This window comes from Neoarius graeffei, chromosome 28 (assembly GCF_027579695.1).
Source record: "Neoarius graeffei isolate fNeoGra1 chromosome 28, fNeoGra1.pri, whole genome shotgun sequence".
Lineage (NCBI taxonomy): Eukaryota > Metazoa > Chordata > Actinopteri > Siluriformes > Ariidae > Neoarius > Neoarius graeffei.
In genome coordinates this window covers 45,257,396-45,278,918 of record NC_083596.1, presented here as the reverse complement: position 1 = coordinate 45,278,918, position 21,523 = coordinate 45,257,396, and the positions used below count along the sequence as shown (strand labels likewise).

Sequence of the window (21,523 nt, the reverse complement as noted above, 5' to 3'; positions counted from 1 at the left end):
CTCATCTCATTATCTCTAGCCGCTTTATCCTGTTCTACAGGGTCGCAGGCAAGCTGGAGCCTATCCCAGCTGACTACGGGCGAAAGGCGGGGTACACCCTGGACAAGTCGCCAGGTCATCACAGGGCTGACACATAGACACAGACAACCATTCACACCTACGGTCAATTTAGAGTCACCAGTTAACCTAACCTGCATGTCTTTGGACTGTGGGGGGAAACCGGAGCACCCGGAGGAAACCCACGCAGACACGGGGAGAACATGCAAGCTCCGCACAGAAAGGCCCTCGCCGGCCACGGGGCTCGAACCCGGACCTTCTTGCTGTGAGGCGACAGCGCTAACCACTACACCACCGTGCCGCCCTAAAAATGTGCTGTTATTGCTATTAATTTGTTATTATTTAACTATTCCAATGGTTTCAAGTTGGTTGCCGACTTCGCCTTTTCCTGCTGGATGCACTACGGTAACACTCTGACTTTAATATTGTAATAATAAAATATATTGGAAAAACTATCTACAAAACAACTAAAATAATCTGTCTAAGAATCTGTTTTATGGATTTGTAGCATGTGGGGAGCAAATTATTGCATTATTCTCTTTTAAATAAGAATGAATTCATAAAAGCCGCAAAACATGATTTTAGTACTTCTTTTTACTGTTCATTATTTTCCATGTGAAGCCACACTTTCTGAATTAATAGTTATCATATGTAGTTTAGTAATATAATCATTTTAATACCAAAGGAAAATAAAAACTTAAAAGCTCTGTTTTGTTGGTCATCATTCTTGACGCAGTGTTGGAGCTAAAGGGCAGAAAACTAATGATACTAACGATCATTCTGAAAGCATGCACACTTATGAGTGATGGATAAGCATGACCCAGTCATTTTAGCAACAGTGTAAAATTTTGCAGTTGATAGATATTGTTAATGATAATCACAGTACAAGCTTAAGAATCTGATTTGTTCCAGAGACGTGTGCATTACATTTTACTTTATACTTTTGATTAAAAAATGTGTCTTGTATTTTTTTGTAGGTCACAAATCAGCAAGAAGACAAGACAGAAAAGATGCAGGCTCTGAAGACGAATGAGAATGACTGTATGTATTCAGTATGTCTGAACTTTAAGTCAGCAGTTGGTTAACAGTGATTTAAAAAGTGTGTTCTGATGGTTTTGACGTGTCATTATTATTATGATTATTACACACAGACTGTTTAAGTGGTCAGGTGAATGAAACCGATTTAATCCAAAACTTAATAACGTAACAAAAGTTTGGCCTTTGAATGCTGTCAACTTTGGTCTTAAGTGTTAATTGTCAGATCATATTCATAAATAATGATCATAAATTAGGCCATAAATCTGTTAAATCTGTGCTGATTTACAACCCCGATTCCAAAAAAGTTGGGACAAAGTACAAATTGTAAATAAAAATGGAATGCAATGATGTGGAAGTTTCAAAATTCCATATTTTATTCAGAATAGAACATGGATGACATATCAAATGTTTAAACTGAGAAAATGCATAATTTAAATAGAAAAATTAGGTGATTTTAAATTTCATTACAACAACACATCTCAAAAAAGTTGGGACAAGGCCATGTTTACCACTGTGAGACATCCGCTTTTCTATTTACAACAGTATGTAAACGTCTGGGGACTGAGGAGACAAGTTGCTCAAGTTTAGGGATAGGAATGTTAACCCATTCTTGTCTAATGTAGGATTCTAGATGCTCAACTATCTTAGGCCTTTTTTGTCGTATCTTCTGTTTTATGATGCGCCAAATGTTTTCTATGGGTGAAAGATCTGGACTGCAGGCTGGCCAGTTCAGTACCCGGACCCTTCTTCTATGCAGCCATGATGCTGTAATTGATGCAGTATGTGGTTTGGCATTGTCATGTTGGAAAATGCAAGGTCTTGCCTGAAAGAGACGTCGTCTGGATGGGAGCATATGTTGCTCTAGAACCTGGATATACCTTTCAGCATTGATGGTGTCTTTCCAGATGTGTAAGCTGCCCATGCCACACGCACTAATGCAACCCCATACCATCAGAGATGCAGGCTTCTGAACTGAGCGCCGATAACAACTTGGGTCATCCTTCTCCTCTTTAGTCCGAATGACATGGCGTCCCTGATTTCCATAAAGAACTTCAAATTTTGATTCGTCTGACCACAGAACAGTTTTCCACTTTGCCACAGTCCATTTTAAATGAGCCTTGGCCCAGAGAAGATGTCTGCGCTTCTGGATTGTGTTTAGATACGGCTTCTTCTTTGAACTATAGAGTTTTAGCTGGCAACAGCGTATGGCACGGTGAATTGTGTTCACAGATAATGTTCTCTGGAAATATTCCTGAGCCTGTTTTGTGATTTCCAATACAGAAGCATGCCTGTATGTGATGCAGTGCCGTCTAAGGGCCCAAAGATAACTGGCACCCAGTATGGTTTTCCTGCCTTGACTCTTATGCACAGAGATTCTTCCAGATTCTCTGAATCTTTAGATGATATTATGCACTATAGATGATATGTTCAAACTCTTTGCAATTTTACACTGTCAAACCCCTTTCTGATATTGCTCCACTATTTGTCGGCGCAGAATTAGGGGGATTGGTGATCCTCTTCCCATCTTTACTTCTGAGAGCCGCTGCCACTCCAAGATGCTCTTTTTATACCCAGTCATGTTAATGACCTATTGCCAATTGACCTAATGAGTTGCAATTTGGTCCTCCAGCTGTTCCTTTTTTGTACCTTTAACTTTTCCAGCCTCTTATTGCCCCTGTCCCAACTTTTTTGAGATATGTTGCTGTCATGAAATTTCAAATGAGCCAACATCTGGCATGAAATTTCAAAATGTCTCACTTTCAACATTTGATATGTTGTCTATGTTCTATTGTAAATACAATATCAGTTTTTGAGATTTGTAAATTATTGCATTCCATTTTTATTTACAATTTGTACTTTGTCCCAACTTTTTTGGAATCAGGGTTGTAATTCGAGTAATTATTAATGTCGGTGAAATTAATTTTATTTTTAGAGATGCTGTTTGATTTAAAACTAGCTCTATAACCAAATGTGAAGGTGCTGATTTCAAAAATACTGTCCAAAAATTTCCTGGACCTCAAGTTTTTAAGATAAAGGCATATTTAATATATCTGCTGTATTTTTAAATGTCAACTTTCTATAATATACAGAAAATTACAGATATTCCCTTATAAAATAATATATTTTTAAATGTTCATATAGAAAATTAAATATTGATTAACATAAGGCAGAACTTAGGTATAATAGCATAGTAAATAGTTAAAAGGGATATTACCTAAAAAATATATGCAATATGAAACAGAAATCTGATACAAGTCCTATACATATATTTCATTAAATATTACAGCACCCTCACAACAATGACTAACAGTGCAATACCTCTTCTGCTGGACTTTTTTTCCCCTCTTCCCCACATCTTATTCTTTTTTATATTTGTATATGTAAATACCTAATTTAATTTATCTATAAGTTTTTCTCTAATCCAATCTAAACTAATCTTTAAACAAATATGGGGTGAATTTCCTCTTCTTAGACTTCCGTGAGTGGGTTGCACTGGGACAGTGTCTCTGCAGGTCTTGAGCTTCAGTAGATGGTTATAATCAGGGTTAGGGTTAACCCTAACCTTACCCTTATATCCACAAGGCTTGGCTAAACTATGACAGGTTAAGACTTTCTCATAGATCTTTCTTTATTGTAACTCTCACCTCGCTCACTAAAAATGCCTTTAAATCAGTCACACAGATAACACATTTTGTCACTAAATGTGACGTGCTAGAAACTGACATTTTTCCTGAAATCAGCACCCAAAAATTAGTGTAAAACGCCCTTCACCTTTGAGTCAGCAAAAATGATGCAGGGCAGTGTAATATGCTTAAAAAAAGGAATAAATAAATTAATAAATAAGTTTGTGTTATTAGTATTATAGGATTAATACTGTATTTGAATACAGATTAGTGTTAATGTGAGACATCAGCACAGTTGGTTGTCTGGTCACTATTTTAATGTTTTTCCACAAGAAAAGATAGAACACTGAGAAAATAGAACACACAGCAGAAAAACTGATCACGATGTGATTTCATAATCCTACTGCTAGCACCACAGATAACATGTATTTACTCCCCCCCCCAAACACGCCTTTTCATTTCAAATTATACATAAAAAAATTCTGTATTTTCCAGTTTCTGAAGTCAGGTTGGTGGTGTTGGGGAAAAAGGACTCTGGGAAAAATTCAGCAAAAAACACCATCCTGGGCAAACAGGAGAGCAGCCAGGCTGCTGCATCTACAGCTGCATCTCAATCCACCCAGCACAGTGAGAGCGCACAGGGGGAGGTGGCTGGGAGGAAGGTGACTGTAGTCGACACTCCTGACTGGTTCTTTTCTCGACTGTCTTGGAAGAAACTAAGAGAAGATGTGGAACACTGTGTCCAACTGTCTCAGCCAGGACCTCATGCCTTCCTCCTGGTCATACCTGTAAAACATTCAGAAGAAAAAGTAGTTGATATCAAAGAGGAATTGAATGTGATGGAAGAGATTTTTGGAGAGCCCTGTTTCAGACACACCATGATACTTTTCACTATTACTGATGAAAGTCAGAAGAGTGAGAAATCAATCCAATCAGGAGACCAGAGATTTGTAGAGAAATATGGGAAAAGGTTTCACTTTCTTAACATTCAGGATAGTGGAGATGGTTCTCAGGTCTTCGAGCTGCTTGAGAAGATAAAGAAAATGGTGGATGGAAGTAGCGAGAAATTCTACAGCAATGAGATTTATCTGAAGACTCTAGTTTGGATGAGAAAGATTAAGATGAGTGAGATGCTAGAGAACCTTGATGATCCAGCAACTGAAGTGATGACAAACATGAAAGAAGAGAAGTTAAATATGGAGGCAGAGAGAAACAACATGAAGACTTCCTTGCATGAACTCTGGAGAAGTGTTTTGAGTTCTCGTATGCAAGAAGAGATTGAACAAAAGGACAGACAGAGGAAAATGAAAAGACAGCTTGAGGAAAAGGACAGTCACCTTGAGGAGAAGGACAGTCAGCTTGAGGAGAAGGACAGTCAGCTTGAGGAGAAGTAAGGTATTAGGCAGAGACCCGTCCACCCGTAAATTTGACGGGCGATTGCCGATTTCAACGGGCAAGTATACACACAGACGGATACTGAAACGGACGATAATGCCGAAAATTTTCGCACATGAATACTCCCACATGTCATCCGATAAATCCAGTTATGTTCCGCCCACACACGGACTGGCCATCGGGAGTAGCGGGAGTTTTCCCGGTGGGCTGGTGGTTCAGCGTGGGCCGGCGGAGAAAAAAAAAAAAAACAGTTGCGCGCTGGCCTTTAATATGATAAGCAATGTTAACAGTTTCTTTAACAAACTGTTAACATTGCTTATTACAGTTGCGCGCTGGCCTTTAATATGATAAGCAATGTTAACAGTTTGTTAAAGAAACTGTTAACATTGCTTATCATATTAAAGGCCAGCGCGCAACTGTTTTTTTTTTTTTTTTTTTCTCCGCTGGCCCACACTGAACCACCGGCCCACTGGGAAAACTCCCGCTACTCCCGATGGCCAGTCCGTGTGTGGTTCCGCCATCATTTACAAATCGTAAGAAACACAGTTTAATACGAAAAATACTGAAAACTTGAAATGAAAAATCAGAATATTTCATCGTTTCCGCCATTTTGGCCCGCACTGAATCTTGTAACATGCGGACTGAATAAATCGCGAATTCTGATTGGTCGAAAATTGCCAAACACCCTGCGTTGTAGTTTCCTCTTTCTTGGCGGGAGAACCATCGGCGTCGCCAGGGGTATTTTACTGGGGCACGTGCCCCAGTATAGATCTGTAGTGCCCCAGTAAAAAAAATCCAGTGACGAAACGCTCTGAATTTTAAACTTGGGAATAGCTGCAATTTAATTAATTCATAACGTGGGGTAGGCTAACCGATGCGCGAAGAAGACCATCTACAATGCTTTTACATTGGTAGTTTTGGCTGGCCTCGCGCACACTAAGCAATGTGAAAAAAGTGTGCGCGTGACATGAGTAACATCTTGGTTGCTATGGGGACCGCAGACTCCAGCAGCCCTCAGATGCAATGAAATTCAGAGCAGGGGAAACCATCTCTCCGTGTTTTTCAACTGTTTACAGGTTAGTAGACAGTAATTCCACTGTCATTTTTGTAACGCTGTAGAATTAATATGTGTTGGGACATTGTTTTCGTGTTGTCTTGATTTTTTGTTTGAAACGAAGGGATATTGAAAAGTTTGCATTCATTCCGTCGTCTGCAACGTGGCAAGCCGCGAGCCCTCAGTTTGCGTGTTGCCAGATCGCGTTGATAGTTTTGTGATGGACTGTGTGAAGATAGCCACCTAACGTAATGACACACAACTGTTGTTTTGGAGGCTACGTCCAGTTGAGTATTGTAATTGAATTATTGAACCGAATTTCAATTGCACATGCACGCGCTCTGCGCACACACACACGCGCGCGCGCGCACACACACACACACAGTAGGCCTAGCGCTTGGAGAGGCGTTTTGGACTGCCATTCTGAGCAAGCCTCCACCCTACTTGTGTAGGCTACTGGCAGGTGTTTATTAGTATGGTTTCAATTTTGCAAACTTCCTCTTCTAGATGGATATCAGAAAGCTATTTGCTAGGAGCAGGAATAAAGCAGAAAGGAAGAATGAACAAGGTAACTAGGCAACATGTGGGTGATGAACCACAAGCTGATCACTGTTCAACTAGTACACTAGCCTATGTAGCCTGGATTCAGTGTCCTCGTAATCATTTTGAGTTTTACAGCTCTAGTGACTAGTTTTAAGCAGGCCGTTTCTAAATATAAATATCAATATATAAATATTACATAAAATATAATATATATTACATAAAATGTAATATATATTATATAAAAAATATAAATATAAATATAGTGCAAAATTTTTAGCTCGCGCGCTCGCATACATTTCCTGTGCCCCTTTTGTGCCCCAGTATGGTCTTGGGTCTAGTGACGCCCCTGGGGAGAACCGCATTTTTTTTTTTGCTGACTCACTCTTCTGGATCAAGATGAATCCCAACAAACGCCCCAAATTGAATGTGACAAAAACTGATTCGTTTTTCCACAAAAAGACAGAAAAGGTATGTGTGATACATTGATTAACAAGGGGGATTCATTGGGGTATGGTAAAATAGAATACTGTTGGGTTTTTTTTTTTATTAAATACTGTAACTAGATCAAAAGATTATATACAATTCATTGTTGTTTATTTTCTTTTCACTTTTGTTACCAAATCAAACACCATACATACATCTGATACATTCAGGAGTGAAACTGAAAAAAATACAAAGTAAAAATATGCAATATTTCTGATCAAAAATTACACGCCATTTCACCCTGAAAATGTCCTAGAATGCAGGAAATGAAGTCTAAATTTCAAAAATTTTCTGGGGGGGCATGCCCCCCTAGAGGGACTTCGCGCCTGCGGCGCTCGTCTTCGCACCTGCGGCGCTTATCAGGATTATATAAAATATTATTTTTGACTGGTAAATTTCTTTTTCTGCCTAATACCCTAAGGAGAAGGACAGAAAGCTTGAGGAGAAGGACAGTCAGCTTGAGAAGGACAGAAAGCTTGAGGAGAAGGACAGTCAGCTTGAGGAGAAGGACAGAAAGCTTGAGGAAATGCAAAGACAGCTTGAGGAGAAGGACAGAAAGCTTGAGGAAATGCAAAGACAGCTTGAGGAGAAGGACAGAAAGCTTGAGGAAATGCAAAGACAGCTTGAGGAGAAGGACAGAAAGCTTGAGGAAATGCAAAGACAGCTTGAGGGGAAGGACAGACAGCTTGAGGAGGAGGACAGACAGCTTGAGGAATTCAAGTAGGAGGCATTTTATATCCTTTCTGATGCATAAATAAGCTTCTAAATCCTCTTTACAGTAGCCCAAGATTTCAGTACACTTTTCCCTTTCCCAGTTAAATATTTGTCCTGTGTAATGCTAAATAATCTACAAATAGAATGCAGTGTTATATGTAGTAGAGAATGACTAATCAAAGTATTAGACTATTAAAGTAGAGAATGCTACCAGCTCAGCCCTGAATGCCCTACCTGATTTTCCAATTGTGATTAGTCACACACTCTCACACACTTTCAGAGATGTCTAAACAAAGCAGCCAATAAGACCAGACATGATAGAATAAGGAATGAAGAAATAAGGAGAATAGTGGGCACAAGATCAATCCATGATCACGTTCAACAACAACGTATCAAATGGTTTGGCCGTCTCAGTAGGATGTGAATCCATCATCATGCTTTTAGAGCCTACAACAAAAGGAGCTCAGAGACCTGAGCTTGAGGGCGGCCTTGCAAATGCTGAATTGATGGCGTGAGGGAAACCCTCAGAACCTATGACCTGTCTGCTACAGAAGCTGCCCACCATGCCCTTGACCGGTGTCTCCAACTCCCTGTGACACCTCAAAGTACAAACAGAAGATAAAAGATGAAGATGAGTCACTGTCCTACTTGTTAGATTGCATGAATGAACACACACACGCACCTTCATTTGTCTATTGTGTTGTAAAATCTTGCATATCTATATACACACAAGTTCCATTTTTCCAAACTGTCTCCCAGTCCAGTGGTGTACTAATTTATCTCCTACTTTCCTCGCTCTAACCCAAGTGATACAGTATGATATTGATTGGCTCTTGCATAAGTTGAAATAAACAGAAGTTGTGGAAAGCTGTTTGTAAATATTTACTCTGGTATGTTCCAGTAAATTTGCAGTTATGACCTGAATTATGGTGAAAGCCTCATGCTCCAAATGTATAACTTCATCTTTCTTTAATGTCACTTCATCAGTTTAATGACCAAGCAAACACTATGGGAGAGAAAGCCAACAATTTAACTTCTCATTCTGGAAACCACACAAACTTACAACAATAAGTGGCTAATGCACGTTATACTACAGCACTGATGATTCTTCAGTTCTGACTGGGCAGCTTGGATGATTGTTGATTATATTTTTTCTATAATTGTCATTTCTGTCGTAACAACTACAGTATTTCACAGACTTGAACGATGTACACCAACTGGCCACTTTAATAGGAACTTGTTCTTGACTCTCAGATTCCTGTTCTTGGCTGCAGGAGTGGAACCCAATGTGGTCTTCTGCTGTTCCATGCTGAGATACTTTTCTGCTTACCGTGGTTGTAAAGAGTGATTATATGAGTTAGTATATCCTTCCTAGCAGCTCAAACCAATCTGGCCATTCCATTTCCTCTGCCCTCTCTTATCAACAAGGTGCTTGTTTCCACCCACAGAACTGTCGCTCACTCAGTGTTTTTTGTACCATTTTGCGTAAACTTTAGAAACTGTTGTGTGTGAAAACCCCAGGAGATCAGCAGTTTCTGAAATATTCAAACCAGTCCATCTGTCTCAAACCAACACCCATGCCACAGTGAAAGTCACACTTTGAGATCACAATTTTTCCCATTCTGATGTTTGAACATTGTGAACATTAACTGAAGCTCTTGATTTCTATCTGCATGGTTTGATGCAATGTGCTGCTGTCAAGGGATTGGCGGATTAGAGAACTGCATCAAACAGCAGGCGTGTGCATCAGTTGCCCCCTTAAAATGAAAAGTTCCTCCGATCATGATGCATTTTTGTTTTTATGTTCCTTTTGGTAAGAAAACACACTGGGTGAAATATTTTGACAAAATTCAAAAGTGTAATGGTGGCACGAGGAGCTCAAAGTTATGGAAAAAGCTTCTATTTTATGACTTTGATGACAAAATTTTGATCACTTTTCATGAAACATTATGGCACCTTATAGAGTATACCAAATATCTTAGATACACATTTGTAGTATATATTCTAAATATATTATCAAGCACAGTTTGAGTTTTAGCTGTTCATTGAATCATTGTTCAACTACTTTTAAACAATACAAATGTATTATGAATCACATTAATGCTTCTCAATCCCTTGCAAAGGTTCTTAACATGATCTCTGGGTCACAAGAAATCAATAAATGGAGTCCAACATTGTGATTCAAACCTTACGCGAAAACATAAAATAAGTGTTTTTTGGCAAAAAATTAACCTCATGGTGCCACCATTAGACTTTTGAATATGGTCAAAAAATTTTACAGGATGTCTTTATTGGTGAAAAGGAACACCCAAACAAAAATGCATCAGATTTTATGAAAGTGAGGGCAACTGATGCACCCTAATATATATATATATATATATATATATATATATATATATATATATATATATATATATATATATATACACACACACACATACATTATCTGTAGCCGCTTATCCTGTTCTACAGGGTTGCAGGCAAGCTGGAGCCTATAGCCTAGGTCACAACCGGACGTACGATTTTTTTGGCCGTGCGATTTTTGGTGTTTCCCAAATCACTGCGGTTTTTTTTGTTCGTGGAGAAAGACACACGTTGGCCGTAAGTTTGTCTTGCAACCTGAAAAAACATAAGCGCCCGTAGAATTTGTTTGACATGACAAAGAACCTCTGCGGCCGGTCTGCGGCTGGTCTGCTGCCAGTCTACAGCTCGAAAATCAGCACGTCACACGCATGCCCTCCGTGCGTTTCTTGCGTTTTTTGCACGTAGACCGGCCGTAGGACCACGTATGGCCGGTTGTGACCAAGGCTTATCCCAGCTGACTACGGGCGAGAGGCGGGGTACACCCTGGACAAGTCGCCAGGTCATCACAGGGCTGACACATAGACACACAACCATTCACACTCACATTCACACCTACGGTCAATTTAGAGTCCCCAGTTAACCTAACCTGCATGTTTTTGGACTGTGGGGGAAACCGGAGCACCCGGAGGAAACCCACGTGGACACGGGGAGAACATGCAAACTCCACACAGAAAGGCTGGGCTCGAACCCAGGACCTTCTTGCTGTGAGGCACGCACACACACACACACACATATATATATAGTGATGAAAGGGGAAAAAAGTCAAGAAACACTTTTCTTAGGGCAAATTTGATCGGATACGACGCTTTAACATATAAACCGAATCCACGCGATGTGAGTGGTAAGATGGAGGCCAGATGGCTTCACTTGTCTCTCCAGCGGGGAACAGGCTCTGAGCTCTCCAGGTTCTTCCATAGAGATCTTGCAGTCACGTGACCGGAAAGTACACAGCCGCCATCTTGTCGGTAAAAAAAACAGCTGAATATTGCTGCACTCGTGTACAGAATGGATAAATTTCAACCGACGGACTACACGGCTCATTTTTCTAATGAACAGATAACTAGATATATGTCTAAAATAAACGACCTACAGATTAGTGACCCTTATGGCTTACCGGATGGAGTTTTCACGACCGCGTCAGTGGATTTTGAACTGCCAGAGGCGGAATACCCAGACGTGTATAATTACCTCATTAACTTTCCCTCGCTGTTCAGTGGTGAAGCACTGCATGCTTATAAATCTATGGACAGTTATCTTTACAGAAATTCAGGATTTGTCAGCGACTCAGATGTGGCATCTTGTAAACAAGAAAAAAACAATCCTCATTGGACGGGTAAGTCACTTAAGTATTGAGTATAGCACTGACCAGCCGATTATAGAATAGAATAAGGTAATTCCAGCTGTAATTCCAAATCGTCTGTCTTGTTTACCATGGATCTGGCGTTGGAGAGATAGAGGCTTAGCAGTGGAGATTTGAGTGGCTGTTTTCTGAGCTTAGTCAACAGGCCGGCTCTGCAGCCTCGCTTTTGCTTCCGCTCCTGGCGCCGCCTCCTTCGCTTTGCTTCCGATAACAATCCACAGAGACCCCGCTGGTCTCGCTATCTCGTCCGGAATGTTGTGCATGCGATGGAAATCGCTACAAACCGTCATTTTCTGCTGGAAACCAATGTCCAGTAAGTCCATACGGTTGTAGTGGATATTGAAGTCCGGTACAGACGAACAACACGCAAAAATACACATAAAAAACATACACAGGTAGGGAGAGCTTGTAACCGCAGCCGTTGTAGTAGAATTGTATATAGTAGGGTTTTCCAGAAGAAAAGGTAGAAGTAAAAGCAGAAGTAGAACCAGAAGTAGAAGTAGAAGGCGGAAATATGGCGTTTGACCGACAAGATGGCGTCTGTCACAATCTGTATCGGCTGTGACGTCACATGCAAGTGCTCCATAGGGCTCAGTGCAGGAAACAAAGTGAAACCGGAAATGGGCTCCGTCCTGCTGAGCCTCTCGCTGACCGTTTGTGCAGCTTGAGGCACTTTGATGGCGTAAAGTAACAGAATAAACACCATGAGAAAGCAGAAACACAGCACTGCTCTGTTCGTTGCGCCTCAAAAATCATTTTGGCTCACTTTCTGACTCTGACGTGTTTCCCCCGTCCCGAGCGCAGCCACTTCCGGTAAGTGTTTTTCTGATTCACAGAAATTTCAGAGATACTACTTCTGATCCGGTTCATTTAAATAAAATATAACGCCAGTACAACATATTAAGTTAAATTATGCAATTAAGTTGTAAGAAGCCATTTTGTAAAAGATATTAATTAACATAATATATAATAAAAACCACCAACAAGGCTGACTTTCCAAACTCGAACAGAGTCAAACACAATCCAACAAAATGTTCCTGACGCGTGAAGTCACAAAACAAAATGGAGGAGAGCAGCAATGAAAACAAACAGTGATGCAAGCTCAGTGGCATGCAGTGTTTCTGTTCTCTTCTGTTCAGTATTATATTTAGATTAGATAGAACTTTATTGATCCCTTTGGGAGGGCTCCCTCAGGGAAATTAAAATTCCAGGAGCATCATTACAGGATAAACAGAGAATAGAAAAAAAGAGTCAAGTCATTTATTTGTATAGCACATTTAAAACAACAGTAGTTGCCCCAGGGCGGCACGGTGGTGTAGTGGTTAGCGCTGTCGCCTCACAGCAAGAGGGTCCGGGTGGGCGATACTGGGAATTTGGGTATTTACTTGGTATCGGATCGATACCCATACAGGGCTAGTATCGCCGATACTTTTTACTTGAAATGTTATGATCATTGAATAATTTTGTGATTTTGCCTTTAGTTGATTATGATAAAACACAGGACAAAGATTTTAGGCAAATAAAAATGTTTTTTTTTATTAACTAACTACAACAATATAAAACAATGTAACAGTATATTAATAACAAAATAATTCCCTTATCACCTTCTGCTACACAAAATTGTTTAAGAAAAAAGTTACTAGTGCAAAATAACAAAAAAGCAACAATGTAACAAAAATATAAATATAACAATGTCAACAACACCACAAAAAATACCTTTCATTGCACGCAAATATTTGTGAAAAATAAAGTCAGTAATAAAGTAACAAAGTCAGTAGTGCAAAATAAGTAAACAAAAGCAACAATGTAATAATAAATATACACTACCGTTCAAAAGTTTGGGGTCACTTTGAAATGTCCTTATTTTTGAAAAAAAAGCACTGTTCTTTTCAGTGAAGATCACTTTAAACTAATCAGAAATCCACTCTATACATTGCTAATGTGGTAAATGACTATTCTAGCTGCAAATGTCTGGTTTTTGGTGCAATATCTCCATAGGTGTATAGAGGCCCATTTCCAGCAACTCTCACTCCAGTGTTCTAATGGTACAATGTGTTTGCTCATTGCCTCAGAAGGCTAATGGATGATTAGAAAACCCTTGTACAATCATGTTAGCACAGCTGAAAACAGTTTAGCTCTTTAGAGAAGCTATAAAACTGACCTTCCTTTGAGCAGATTGAGTTTCTGGAGCATCACATTTGTGGGGTCGATTAAATGCTCAAAATGGCCAGAAAAATGTCTTGACTATATTTTCTATTCATTTTAGAACTTTTGGTGGTAAATAAAAGTGTGACTTTTCATGGAAAAGACAAAATTGTCTGGGTGACCCCAAACTTTTGAACGGTAGTGTATAAATATAACAATATAAACAACACAACAAAAAAATACCTTCCATTGCACGCAAATATGTGTGAAAAATAAAGTCAGTAGTGCAAATCAGGTGTAAACTACAAGTGGCTCGTAACCTTTGGCTCTTTGCTCACAAAGCCCTCCAAGAATCCCTTGAGGTGCCCTTTTGGCTCTGTTCAGGAACAGTAACGTTTACATTCTTCCCTTTTATTGCACTTCTTCTCTGAGTTATTAACTGTCCCGCCTTAGGCCCTGTCCACACGGCAACGGATTCAGGTGAATCTGATAAAATTGTTTATTTTTTCGGCCTGGCGTCCACACGGCACCGGCGTTTTGGGTGCCCCAAAACGAAATCTTTTGAGAACGGGTTCCAGAGTGGAAAGATCTGGCAACGGCGCCGTTGCGAAGTCGTCTGGATGAGTAGAACGGATTTGTTTACGATGACGTCACAACCACATGACTGTCAGTGCTTCATGCCGGGTAGAAGTGTAACGAACTCGATGCGAGTTGTCAACAAATCCTATAACTTGGTTCATGAAACGCGCTTACAAAATATTTTCACTGTGAATATTTATTGTGTAATGGTGCAAAGTGAGAGAGTGAGAGACTCTGCCCTTAGGGCAGAGTCAATCCCGCCAGCAAAAATAAGGAAAAAAAGGAGCGATCTCACCTCTTCAGATGTTGGTTTAAGTCCTACAATACATTCCTCAAAAAGGGCGTAGAAAAACAAATCCATCAATGTGTAGCATTCAATTTATTCCGGACCATTAACACCAGAATGACCACGGAGGGGTCAATTGACCTTTTTACCTAAAAGGCCCACAAGAGGGTCATTTGACCCTTTTTACCTAAAAGGCCCACAAGAGGGTCATTTGACCCTTTTTACCTAAAAGGCCCACAAGAGGGTCATTTGACCCTTTGGACCCCCTGTGGACACTCCTTTTGTTGTGGAAATGTGGCTGTTAGCGGCTCACAGAAGTCACTTGAGTCACAGAGTCGCTTGAGCCGTGTTTTTGCATGTGTGTGTGTGTGTGCCCATATGGTGGATTTATAAACATATGGTGGATTTTTATGCAGTGAATCATCAGGATGAACGAGAATTTGGGATCAAAACTCTTGACATTTATTGTTAAAAAAAATCAAAACAAAACATATTTACAATGAATGAAAAAGCAACTGTTTTCCCAGTTTTCGTGTGGAAAGTTTTCGTGTGGAAGTTTTTCCAAGCCAGGTGTTAAGACTGAAGAGTCGAGAAAATGCAAAAATTCCTCTCGCTGGGAGTGGGCCACTAATAAAAGATTGTATTCCAGTCTTATAGAGATCAGAAAAAAGTTTTCTGAAATCATCTTGGACAAACAGCTGTTCTCTGAAAACATCATTTGCTCCCACATGCACAACAATACGTTTGATAGTTTTGTGCTTGGACATTTACATACAATTACACACACATTGTAAGGTGTGACCCCCTCACCCCTCACCTCACACACTGCCCCTAACAGCCTCATTACCATAACAAACTGTTTTCCCAGTTTTCGTGTGGAAAGTTTTTGCAGAAGTAACTGTTATTTTTGTGTGCCAAAAATAGAAAAAATATATTTACAAAGAAAAAAGCATATTTACAAAGAATGCAAATGAGTGAAATACATTTGAGCAGTCACTCACAATTCTGGCACAGCCATTGCTCCTTTCTGCATTTCCCACATGTATATTTATAACAGCCAACACAGCGCACAGTTGCACGATTGTCCTTGCATTTGATTTTAGCCTGACACTTGGCTCTTTGTCCGAATTGTGGTGTGGAGGGTTGTTGCCGAAGCAATTGCTCCTTTTGGACCTTTTTCATACCCACGTGGGAGTGAGCCAACTCTCTTGCCAGTTCAAACAGGAAATCCACCCGTCTTTCCTTTCTCCCAGTGCATAATTGATAGAGCACGTGGGCATTCAGTGCTGCAATGTCTATCATGTTGTAGAACACTGATATTGGCCAGCGCCTTGTTCCTGCGCGGACAGTGTATTCCCGCACCATCTGGTCCATGATATCGACGCCGCACTTTGTTGTGTTGTAGAGTGTGATGGTGTTTGGCTTCTTTTTGGCGGTTTCCTGTGTCTGAATCGTGCTGTGCATGCTGCTGAGAACATATACTGTCTTCTTCCGCTTGGGCGCATACACAGTCAGTGTGGCACCAGTGGATGAAAATACCTGGGTGGTAAATTCATCGCGGTGCATCTGTCGAGTTGATGGTGGAATTTCTTGGCGAATCCTGTTGACTGTGCCGAGGATGGTTGAATTCCGGCTAAGTAGTCGTTTTGCAAGTGACAGTGATGTAAAGAAATTGTCTGTGGTAACATTTCTGCCCTTGTCCAAGAATGGTTCCATCAGCCTCATGACTACACTCTCAGACACTCTCTCCCCACGAGGCCGAGTGGGGTCCTTGCCAAGATATGGGAGGATGTTGCAGACGTATTTGGTTTTCAAGTCACACGCCACCCAAAACTTGATACCAAACTTGTCTGGTTTAGTTGCAATGTACTGTAGGAAACAGCAGCGAGTCTTGCACGGGAAAAGTTGTTCGTCAATGGTGATGTGTTGACCAGGGATGTAGGATGTGATGCAGTTGGTGACAAACAATCCCCATATGTTTGAAATTGCAGCAAACCTATCAGTCTGTACTCGCTCGCTGCGGGTGTCTCTGTCATCAAAGCGCAGGTGATGCATCCTCTCCCCTCCTTTACTCTCTCCTGCCTTTCACTTTCTCCTCTGTGCCCTCCTCCCTCTCTTATCTGCCCTCCTCAAATCCAAACTTACTCAGTTTCCCTCCACTTCTCACCTCTATCCTCTGCTCTTCTTCTCTCTTCTCTTTCTCTACTCCTGGACCCCTTTCTCTCTCCACTCCACTCCACACCACTCCTTTCTCTCTTCCAGACTCTCTTCCGTGTCCTCTCCACTCCTCAGTTCTCCACCACCCTGCTCTGTGCTCCACTCCTCTCTTTGCCTCTCCTCATACCCCCTCTCCTCTCTTCTCCTCTCCACCACCCTCCTCTGTGCTCCTCTCCTTTCCTCTCCTCTCTTCTCCTCTCCTCTGTGGTCCTCTCATTTCCTTTCCTCTCCATCCCTTTCCTCTGCTCTGCTCTCCTCTCCTCATCTCTCCTCTCTTCTCCTCTTCTCTCCTCTTTTTTCCTTTCCTCTACTCTCCTCGTCTCTTCTCTCCTCATCTTTCCTTTCCTTTCCTTTCCTTTCCTTTCCTTTCCTTTCCTTTCCTTTCCTATCCTTTCCTTTCCTTTCCTCTCCTCTCTTCGTCTCTCTTCTCTTCTATTTTCTTCTCTCCTCTGTGCTCCTCTCATTTCTTCTCTTCTCTTCTCTTCTCTTCTCTTCTCTTCTCTTCTCTCTCCTCTCCTCTCCTCTCTCCTCCATGCTCCTCTCCTCTCCTCTCTCCTCTCTCCTCTGTGCTCCTCTCCTCTCCTCTCCTCTCCTCTGTGCTCTCCACTGAACCTAACGCTTCAGAAAATCAGTGATCATGTTTCATGTCCAAGCAAAACGTTTAATTCATAATATTATATGTATTATATACAGTATACTGTATTAGTTACTATTTACCTGTGGTGATTTCAGAGGCTGACAGCCCTTCGGAAGAAGCTGTCTGCCCCTGTTTGTCTTGGCTGTTACCAACACAGAAACAACTGTTTTCTTCAATGCTGGCTGAGAAAAGATTGCAAGTCTGTAATGGTCTACTAAGACTTTGTTCAGAACACCAGACGATTTATTTGCAGACGATTTATGTGTAATTCTAAGCTCATACCAAATGAAAAACAAGTTTTTCCAAGCCAGGTGTTAAGACTGAAGAGTCGAGAAAATGCAAAAATTCCTCTCGCTGGGAGTGGGCCACTAATAAAAGATTGTATTCCAGTCTTATAGAGATCAGAAAAAAGTTTTCTGAAATCATCTTGGACAAACAGCTGTTCTCTGAAAACATCATTTGCTCCCACATGCACAACAATACGTTTGATAGTTTTGTGCTCGGACATTTACATACAATTACACACACATTGTAAGGTGTGACCCCCTCACCCCTCACCTCACACACTGCCCCTAACAGCCTCATTACCATAACAAAATGAGTGATTAGTGTATTCGGCAAAAGCTGTGTGGGTCAAATGACCCCTCTCTGGTCCTTCTAGGTAGGCAAGCTGTGTGGGTCAAATGACCCCTCTCTGGTCCTTCTAGGTAGGCAGAAAAATTGTGGTCTTTGTAGTGTTAAAGACGTCGCCTTCCACGTAGAATCATGCGTCATCCTTGCCGCCATATTGGATGGGGCAAAGCGGAGAATAAAGATGCCTCATTCATGTGCTGCGTTTAACTGTACCAACAGGTTTACCGTCCAAATGAGATCACATGGGATTACCTTTCACAGGTGAGACTGGAAAAATACTTTTCATTGTATTTGGTCATTATAACGTAACTTTACGAACAGATTTTCCTGACTTTGTGGCTAATATGAAGTCTCATGCATAATAGTTTATGCACATGCGTCCTTACTTCTATTGTCCTGGTGTCTCCGATGGGACTGTCTTACAGCACACCTAGAGGTGTGGCATGTGTATTGCATCGTTTTCAGCAAGCGTTGCGTTTCCATATGTACCTGATATTTTAATGATCCGTTGCCCATGTGGACGCGATATTTTTTTTAATAACATCTCGTTGCCGTTGTCATGTGGATGTAGCCTTAGAGAAAATCCTTTCTGCAGGTACGGATGTTGCAATTACTCCCAGATGTTTTTTTGCAATCTTGCTCAGAGAGGGAAATGTAGGTTCATTCATTTTCCACCAACGAAGTGGGTCTCCATCCCGTGGAATTGGCTTCTCTTCCGCGTACCGGCACATTTCAATAGTCGCATCAGTGCCAGCTGTGCGATGCTGCTGCGATTCCAGGATTTGAGTGTCAAACTCAGTCAGCGCTCTGACTCTCCGCTCTCCGACAAAGCACGGAGGGGCGAGGTGTGAGCGGCAGAGAGAGAGAGAGAGGTGCGCTGTTTACACAGACAGATTTAGAGAGAAACTATGCTCGCATGAACTCTGTGAGTAAATTCGAGTAATTTACTGGACGTATTGAAGAGAAACTGCGACGAAAATATCGATCTCATCACGCTAATATCGATTCGATTCCGATACTCACCTTGGTATCGATACTCAGATCGATACGCCCACCCCTAGGTTCGAGCCCCGTGGCCGGCAAGGGCCTTTCTGTGCGGAGTTTGCATGTTCTCCCCATGTCCGCGTGGGTTTCCTCCGGGTGCTCCAGTTTCCCCCACAGTCCAAAGACATGCAGGTTAGGTTAACTGGTGACTCTAAGGGTGTATTCAGACCAGGACAGTTCGATAGTTCACTTGCTTTGGTCTGAACCAAATGTTTTTTTTATTTTTTCATTTTGGTGCGGTTCGCTTTCACACTGTACATTTTAGTAAGCGGACCAAAATCTGTCAACAAAGCCACGCACCCTGAGGTCGTTCAGCTATTGGTCAGAGACGACACGCGCACAAAGCGCTGTTCTGGGGAGCGCGTGAACCCCTTCTCCTTCATTTTCTCACTGAATACAGCAAACACGTCGGCATTTTTGTGTGTTCTCTCCAAAAGCTCAGATATGTGGACATCTGCCCAGATATCCACAAGGGTACGCGTTTCTTCCTCGGCCCAGGTTTGACCCTACTCATTTTTTGTACTCTGTAGTCTAGCCTACCACTGGTCTGAATGACTGAACGACTGTTGTAAGGTTCCCTTGACAACCGAAACAGTGTTTGCACCTTGCGTTGGAGTGTCAAGACTCTGTTTCCCATAATGCTCGACAAACGACGGAAGCTCCTGAGGTACAAAAAAGCAAAACTGTCGCATTAGGTCTGGTCTGCTTTCACACCTCCAAAAGATCCGCACCAGGGTTCCTTTGGTCCGGACCGAGTCCGACCTTGCAGCTCGGTCTCGGTCTGCTTGTTTGGTCCGGACCAGAGTTCGGTGGTTTGTATTCAGACCAACCCAAAAGGTCCGGACCAAGGGAAATTTGGTTCGTTTGGTCTGGACCAAACAACGTAGGTGTGAATACGCCCTAAATTGACCGTAGGTGTGAATGTGAGTGTGAATGGTTGTCTGTGTCTACTAGGGCTGCACGATTATGGAAAAAATGATAATCACGATTATCTTGATCAAAATTGTAATCACGATTATTAATCACGATTGTTCTTGATGTTAGGGAAATCACTTAAATTTTATTCACTATATTCAAACAAACAATATGAACAGCTTTCAGTGAAGAATGAAATTTAAAAGAGAAATTCTGATTTCCAAATGACAAATAAATGAAATTTTATCCAAGAAATTACCAAAGGATGAAGGAACTGAAAACTCAATTGCAACAATTACATAGCATTATACTGAGGCCTACAAGATTTTAGCTAGAAAGACCAGCCTATCAACATGCTCTGGCTTTAAACATGAGCGAAGGCAGGTCACAACATTGCCTCCAGTGCTAAATAGTCTGTTGTTCCGACATAGTTAGCTTTTCTCTCTCACCTCAATCTGCTACTCTCTTTCTGCTATCACCCCTTGAAGAAGATACCGCCGCACTGAAGATACTGCGCACTTGGCCAGTGTTGCCAGATGCTGCTGACGTTTTCCAACATGCTGACGTTATGTTCAAAACCCGCCAAAATGCACTTAAAACCGAACAATCTGGCAACACTGCACTTGGCTTGCTTGCTTATTTAGGCGGAGTAATGAAACCTTACATGCGTCGGTTCGCCCCCTAATGGTTTGGCGGAGTATTGGTCAAAAAGTGCTTGATCAGATATACAGCAGAGCTCGCATTTTAAATGGAAATAAATCGTGATTTTCATTTAATTTAATCGTGGCAGCCAAAATCGCGATTTTCGATTAAATTCGATTAATTGTGCAGCCCTAGTGTCTACGTATGTGTCAGCCCTGTGATGACCTGGCGACTTGTCCAGGGTGTACCCCGCCTTTCGCCCGTAGTCAGCTGGGATAGGCTCCAGCTTGCCTGCGACCCTGTAGAACAGGATAAAGTGAGATAATGAGATGAGAAATTGACCCAAAGTGCTTTCCATAATGAGGCAGATGAAAAATTACCTTAGAGGTATACATGGATAAAGGAAAACAAATTAAGTATAACATAAGATGATAAAAATAAAATCAAAGTAGTACAATCATCATTATTAAAAAAAATAAAATAAATTAAGAGTGGACTTGACAAAAACCTCAACCTGAACTAAAAGCAAGAGAAAAAAGATGGGTCTTTAAATTTGATTTAAAATTGTCAAGGACTTAATATGGGACAGGAGATTATTCCAGAGCTTGGGGGCAGCAACAGAAAAGAAGAAGAAACCTTTATTTGCCACATGCACACTTCAAGCACAGTGAAATTCATCCTCTGCATTTAACCCATCTGAAGCAGTGAACACACACACACACCCAGAGCAGTGGGCAGCCACACACAGCGCCCAGGGAGCAGTCAGGGGTTAGGTACCTTGCTCAAGGGCACT

The 21,523-nt window shown here is 41.3% G+C and overlaps 2 protein-coding genes across 8 annotated transcripts in view; both read left to right on the top strand.

Moving 5' to 3' along the window:
* The window catches only part of LOC132875717 (uncharacterized), a 32,210-nt gene extending 26,914 nt beyond the window's left edge, over positions 1–5,296 (top strand). For all 6 annotated transcript variants that reach the window (XM_060912705.1, XM_060912706.1, XM_060912704.1 and 3 more), the window contains 2 exons: positions 1,035–1,098; positions 4,215–5,296. In XM_060912705.1, coding sequence (XP_060768688.1) covers positions 1,035–1,098; positions 4,215–5,113 — 963 coding nt within the window. In that variant the 3' untranslated portion in view covers positions 5,114–5,296. The remainder of the gene's footprint in view (positions 1–1,034; positions 1,099–4,214) is intronic.
* Positions 5,297–5,661: 365 nt separating this feature from the next.
* LOC132875727 (uncharacterized) overlaps positions 5,662–21,523 on the top strand; it is a 45,966-nt gene continuing 30,104 nt past the window's right edge. The window contains exon 1 of one of the 2 annotated variants that reach the window (XM_060912737.1): positions 5,662–6,190. The gene's annotated coding sequence lies outside the window, so the exon portion shown is untranslated. Of the gene's footprint in view, positions 6,191–12,260; positions 12,446–21,523 lie in introns of those variants that run through there. The other variant, XM_060912739.1, reaches the window with a different exon arrangement.